This window comes from Thamnophis elegans, chromosome 9 (assembly GCF_009769535.1).
Source record: "Thamnophis elegans isolate rThaEle1 chromosome 9, rThaEle1.pri, whole genome shotgun sequence".
Classification (NCBI taxonomy): Eukaryota; Metazoa; Chordata; class Lepidosauria; order Squamata; family Colubridae; genus Thamnophis; species Thamnophis elegans.
The window spans coordinates 65,127,602-65,134,247 of NC_045549.1; the positions used below are offsets into that span (position 1 = coordinate 65,127,602).

A 6,646-nucleotide genomic window follows, 5' to 3' on the forward strand; every position below is an offset into this window, starting at 1 on the left:
GTTGTCACGCTGATGATGACATCAGCAACGCGCTTTAATCGGGCGTGCTTTAGTGGACTGCGGTTTTGTCGTTCCACGGAACACTGATCTGCACTTTTCGGAGGGAGAAATGGGAACGTGACTCGGAGAGTGCAATTTTCAGCCGGACCTTTTGCTATTTATAGCATTTAGGCGCACTTTTGTTCTGTCTGGAAACTTCCTCCCACTATCTCTTCAAAAAAATCATAGAAGTGTTGTTGTTGTTTTTTCCTTGTGGAAAGCCACAATTAGCAAATCTCTCATTTTTGGTCTGATTCATTGCATTGGGGGAAGACATTTTTATTGTCCTAGAATAGGGAGTGAATCCTTTCACCTCTATATGCATGTCTATGCCTTCTGCTTTGCAGACATAACAATGTGAATGCAGGATAGAAATAGGACAGTCTTAAAAAAAGAGATTAAAGGCTTCCGTGCAGCCAGACATTACACTGTAAAGATCACTTTGTCCTAGCATATCCTTACTGAAACTCAGCCGAATGGACATGAATTCTGCAATTCTTTCAGGCTGCCTATTTTTCTACTTTTAGGCATGTGATTTTTCAGGACAGTCTTGTGGTCTGGACTATGCAATTGGAGCTTCCCTTGGTAGAATCAAATGACCCAGAACAAATGCAGTAGTTCATCTTCTTTATTGCTGAAATCAATAAGCAGATCCAGGCAAAGTGTTGACAGTTCCTAAAAGAAAAGAAAAAAGGAAAAATAGCAGTTCCTTGAACTTGTAAAATGTTACAGCCAATAAAGATCTTAATTCTCATTACACTTATTTCATCAAAAGGTAGAGGTTGTCATTTTTTTCCTGGGCTTAACAGCATGAAGAGTAGGTATAAGTATTCACCAGGGGTGGGTTTCAACCGGTTCGCGGTGGTCCCTGCAAACCGGTTGGTCGGCGAACCCGGAAGTAAGTAACTTCCGGGAACAGCGACTGGCCCACCCGCCCGCCCGCGCTCCATACCCGGTTTTGACGAGTTCTGCGCTTCCACGCATGCAGCTGGAGCATCGCACAGACGCTAGTACGCATGTGTGCGCCACGCGCGTGCACGAGGACGCCGCCGGCCCCGTTCCAACCGAACCGGTTGGAACGGGACGAGAAACCCACCCCTGGTATTCACACATATGCATAGACTTATTACTTAGAGATTATTTTATTAGTTTTACACCATAGACAATGTGGATATTTGTAGACTCCCTTTATGCTTATATCAAGGCAGGGGTGGGCTTCAGAAATTTCAGCTGTTAAATATCAAGAATATTCTAAACTATCCTAAAGGGCCGGCAACAGTCAATGCTGCGCCCTGATTGGCTGGGACGCAGCATAGACTGTTGCTAACCAGCCAGTGTGTCCTGATTGGCCGAGGTACTGCGTCAGCAGTTGCTGTACAGTACTCGGCCCCTGATTGGTGCTTAACTTGCTACATGCTTAGTATAAATACCTTGGCGCGGTCTTGACTATTTTGAATCGCTGTCATCTATGCTTTAATCAGCAATGGGTTCTCTGCTCAGTTGCTGGTGGGTGTGGCCTAGTCAGCCTCCTGCACTATGGTGGAGGAGCATTTTCGTCTTCCCCAGGCTCCGGAGGCTTTCCTTGAGCCTATGGGAGGGTGAAAAATTGCCTCCCCCAGGCTCCAGAGGCCCTCCGAAGGCCAGAAACTGACCCATTTCTGGCCTTCCACAACTTTCAAGAGGGGAGGCCCATTTTCCCCCTCCGTGAGCCTCCGCACGGGCCCTGCACTTACTTCACATCCAAAACGGGCCACATGGAGACTCCTGGGAGGGGTGAAGTGAAGCCCTATCCAGGCAGTACGCAAAACCACATCCACTCTGGTCCACGAAAAAAACCTTTCTCCATGGAACCGGTGCTTGGTACCCAAAAGATTGGGGGACAATGCTATAAAGCATTAGTTCAGTTCGGCTGAAATTAAGAGAGTGAATTAATACCAATTAATATAACAGTAGCTGTTGTAGCAGGGGTGGGCTTCAAAGATTTTAGCAAGGGGTCTCTGCCTGGTTGCTGGGTGGGTGTGGCATGGTGGGCATGGCCTCGTCGGCTTCCTGCACCATGGCAAGGGGGGTGTTTTTACCCTTTCCTGGGCTCCTCAAGCCTCCAGGAGGGCGAAAACAGCCTCCCCAAGCTTCAGAGGCCCTCCGGAGGCCGGAAATGGGCCCGTTTATGGCTTTCCCAAACTTCCAGTAGGCCCGTTTTTCTCCCTCCCCGAACCTCCTTGTGCGCCCTGCACTTACCTACATCCAAAATGGGCCACATAGGGACACCTGGGAGGAACGGGGCAGGGTGGGCGGGGCCAGCCAGGAGTGGATTTGGGTTTTCTCCATACTTCACAGAATCTTACCTAGAGGTTCTCCCGAACCCCCAGCAATCCACGGTGTTGCAACTTAATCATTAAAGTGCTGAACAAGTCAGACTTGCTTAGTAATTGGATGGAGAATCCTAAGTCTTTAGTGTAGATATGAAGTTAAAAATACATCCCAAAAGAAGATTATATCAAGGATGGCAAAAAAAAAATCATAGAAAAGGATGCAGACATGTCCTTGTAATCAGCTCAATTTGAGAAAGAGTTTGGCGATTGGAATCCCAAAAAAGTTTTTGCTTCTTTGTTTCCCCCCCTAAATATTCCATTTATTGTTGATTAAAAAAAAACTTCCCAATATACTCTCGGTCCTGCATTTCATAGCTCAATATCCAGTTTCTGGTTTTATTTCTGAAGGAAAGGGAGAACGGTTTTATGCGAGTTGGCTGATATATAAATGTGACTTTAAAAATTTGGATTGAGAAAGCTATAAAAGAGGAATTGGGAGAAAGAGCAGACAGGAAAAAGGGGTGTGTGTCTTTCTTCTGTTGCAATCCTCCCTCTCCATGAAACTCCTGTTCATTTCTTCTTGTTTGAAGACATCCAAGCTACATCAATTCAACTGCAACTTTAGATAGTATCCCATGCTAGCTCTTGAGGAGAACTACATGAAGAGACAGATTTTGTATGAAATAGCATTTATTTCCTCAGCAGAAACAGTAGTTTTATACAAAGATATATCTATGGAATACTCTATAGCAGCTTCGCCTTCATTTAGTAAAGATTTCATGTTCTGGTCAATAGAATTTAATTAACTCACATATCCATTGATTGAGTGATTATGTGCCATCAAGTCATTTTTGACTAATACTAACTACATAGATAGATTTTCTCCATGACGATGTATTGCTAACATGTTCTTTCAAGCCTTCCAGTAGTAGCTCCGACCCTTTGGAACGATCTCCCCGTGGAGATTCGTACTCTCACCACCGTCCAGGCCTTCCGCATAGCCCTTAAGAACTGGCTAGCCCGTCAGGCCTGGGGACAAAGATAATTGCCCCTCCCGAATGATGAATGAATGTTGCTCATTATTTTATTCTATGTTTGTCTGCGTTACTGTTTGTATATCCCTCCCTTGATTTTATGTAAGCCGCCCTGAGTCCCCTCAGGGAAAAGGGCGGCCTATAAATGTTAATAAACCTCTAAACCTCTAAACCTCAATGGTGCCACTGATTGCCACTTCAACTGAGTCCATGCACCTTCCCCCTGCTCATCCACTTCTTCCCTTTCCACCTTTCCCCATAGAGCTGAGTCTTTCTTTGCATAAAAAAAGCCGAGGTGGCGCAGTGGTTAAATGCAGCACTGCAGGCTACTTCAGCTGACTGCAGTTCTGCAGTTCGGCTGTTCAAATCTCACCAGCTCAAGGTTGACTCAGCCTTCCATCCTTCCGAGGTGGGTAAAATGAGGACCCGGATTGTTGTTGGGGGCAATATGCTGACTCTGTAAACTGCTTAGAGAGGGCTGAAAGCCCTATGAAGTGGTATATAAGTCTAGCTGCTATTGCTATAATGTATCCAAAGTAGGGCCTGGTCATTTGTGCTTCCAGTGCAAACTCTTGTGTCAGGGTTCCGAATAGCATTCAAAATTAAATCAGAGTCCAAGGCAAAGCATTGCTTAAAGTTCCAATTTATTAAGAGAGCCATGTTGGCACATCTGGGGAAACCTGAATCTGAAAGCTTCCCAGGTTTCCCCACCCAGATGAAAGGTCAAGATCTTGCTCCACACGCATCATCCCATCACACGGTCCAATCTTCCACTGCCATGCTGGCAGTTTCACCCATCCAGTTCCAGTCAGGTGCAGAGGTGCAGAGGCAAAGGATGACCGTGGCTTCCTAGAAAGGAATTTTGTTTTGGGTACATAGCATCTACTCCATACAATCCCTCCACCTGTCTTCCCACAATAGAAAAGACATAGTAGAATATTAGAAAGTGTAGCAGGCCAAGGCTCAAAGAAGGCCTGACATCTTGTTTGTTTCATGACCCATTGGTTTGTTTTCTTGGCTGTTCGGGATAATCTCAGGAGTCTTCTCCAACAATGTGCTTCCTCTCCTGATTTTTCAAAGTTCAACTTTTGCTTCCATAGACTGTCACAGGGAACACCGTGGCTTGCATAATCCAGTGACGTGGAGTCAGGGGAGGCAGGGGAGGCAGAGCCTCACCACTGGCATCATGAAAAGAAAAAACAATGTAAAAGGAAAAAGGCTGAGCTAGTTGCTGCCAGAGTCACCATGGATGACTCTGCTTAGTGCTTAACTGTTTAAAAAAGCCTCTAAAAAAGCGCCCTCTACAGGAGGAGGCAGGAGAACGACGTGCCTCATCAAGTCTGACTTTAGGCATTTTATGATCACTCGAGCAGAGTTAAGCAAGGGTTAAAAGCCGAAAAATTCCTGACATAAATGAGGCACTGAGCATGCCTGGCTGTGGAATTCTGGGAGTTGAAGTCCACAAAAAATTGTGTCAGTGCCTCACCAGCCATAAACCTCACCGCACGTCACTGGCATAATCACATATCCATTAAATTACACATTGTTTGCTAGAAATTGGTACTAGTATTTCACAGAGCTTTTGGAATCATTAAATGTATATTTGCCTGTCTGTATTTGACCAAATGGTATGGCATCTAATTTCACTAGAATGAAATTTTTTTAAAAAAATAAGAATCAGTAAATCTACCAGGTAGATGAAAAGAAAAATCAGAGTTAATCAACCCCTATCCATATTCAGGTTACTTCAAATTAAAAAAATATTATGTTTGAAAGAGGACTGAAGTTTGGGATTGACAGAAACCTATTATAGAATAATTCCTTTATCACGAATAAAAATTCAACCTTGGAGAAACAGGCTGAAGGTAACACAATGAAATTGTACAGAAAGAGAAACAAAATTCTTTACTTAGGAAATAAAAATCAAATGCCCAGGTTTAGGATGGAAGTAGTAGGCATTCTATCTACTTTAATTAACAGCCTACTTAGCAAAATGTCTCTAATCCAATCTAATTTTCTTCAAAGGTTTTAGGTAGGTTTTTATTCCACTTACTTCGGTATAAATATGATCATTTAAAACATGTCATTAAAATCCAGCTTTTTGACAATAAAGCTATGTTTGGTTATTTTGAAATGTTGACTAGTATTATGAACTCACAAGGTTTTATAGCTTTTAAACCCATGGAAAATAGTTGTCTTATGATTGAATCAATGAAAAAGGGTTATTGTCAAAATTTGGCTTAAGAAATCTGTTATGTTCCCATGGAGTTGTTTATAACATTCTGTTTACTTCATTGAGCAAAATAAAGAGGATATGCTTGATTATATCTGTTTGCAAACCATTAAAACTGTTCTACAAAACCAATTGTTCCTAAAAGTTTAAGGAATATATGAATGCTTTCATTGCTTCTTACACTGGAATTCTATCTTTTTTTTAAAAAAAATGCAGATATGCGAGAGCAAGAGCCATTTCATTGGATGGAAAAGTTTATCGAATCCATAATGTTTCCTCCAGCGGATATTATGTCACACTTCAGAACCAATTGTTAAATACTATGACATGTCTCTAGCAATCAGAAAAAGGAGCTGGGAAGAACATGTGACCCAATGGATGGGCTTGCATTTTGGATCTCTTGATTCTGATGTATTATGCAGGCATGGCTTAGTAGTTGACAACTTGCAAGCCAGCATGGAAAAGAGTGAACTTTGGTGTGAAAATCCGAAAGAAAAAAGTGCTTCTTTGCCAGATTGCTGTCATGTTGGAGAGTTGGTAGTCTTCCCCCCAAAGCTTTTCAGCAATGTTTCCAAAGAATTAGATGAAAATGAAAATCATCAAGAAGAAGGAGAATTTCTCTCGCTGGAAACTAGTGTGGAAACTTTAGTCAATGTTTCTGTTGGAAGTGATGATGGCAACGGTGGCATCAAGAACACGGACCTCCCATTGGACACCATCAATTGCCAGTTTATGCCTGTTGAAGATAAATTGTTAGCTGAAAAGAAGAGTTTAGAGGAACCTTCAGTGAAGATCATCTCAAGAGTAGAAGCAAAGAAACAATGCGATCCAGCTGACCCAACTGAAAAAATGAGCACTTCTCATTACGAGAGAGCAATGAAAAACGATAGCAGAGAAGAAGTTATCATACTTGGATACAACGACTCTAATGAAAGTAAAGATGTCTCAAAAGAAAAAAATTGGGAACCTTCTGTGGAAAAAAGTGTGTTGGACAAGCAGATATTTCATGGAGCTACAGCCGTACAATA

General features: G+C 42.7%; 1 protein-coding gene across 1 annotated transcript in view; it reads left to right on the forward strand.

The window, feature by feature from the left end:
- The first annotated feature begins 5,851 nt into the window (after window positions 1-5,851).
- The window catches only part of DLC1 (DLC1 Rho GTPase activating protein), a 280,082-nt gene continuing 279,287 nt past the window's right edge, over window positions 5,852-6,646 (forward strand). The window contains exon 1 of the mRNA XM_032224432.1: window positions 5,852-6,646. This exon is cut by the window's right edge and continues 295 nt beyond it. Within this exon, the coding sequence (XP_032080323.1) occupies window positions 5,946-6,646 (701 nt within the window). The 5' untranslated portion in view covers window positions 5,852-5,945.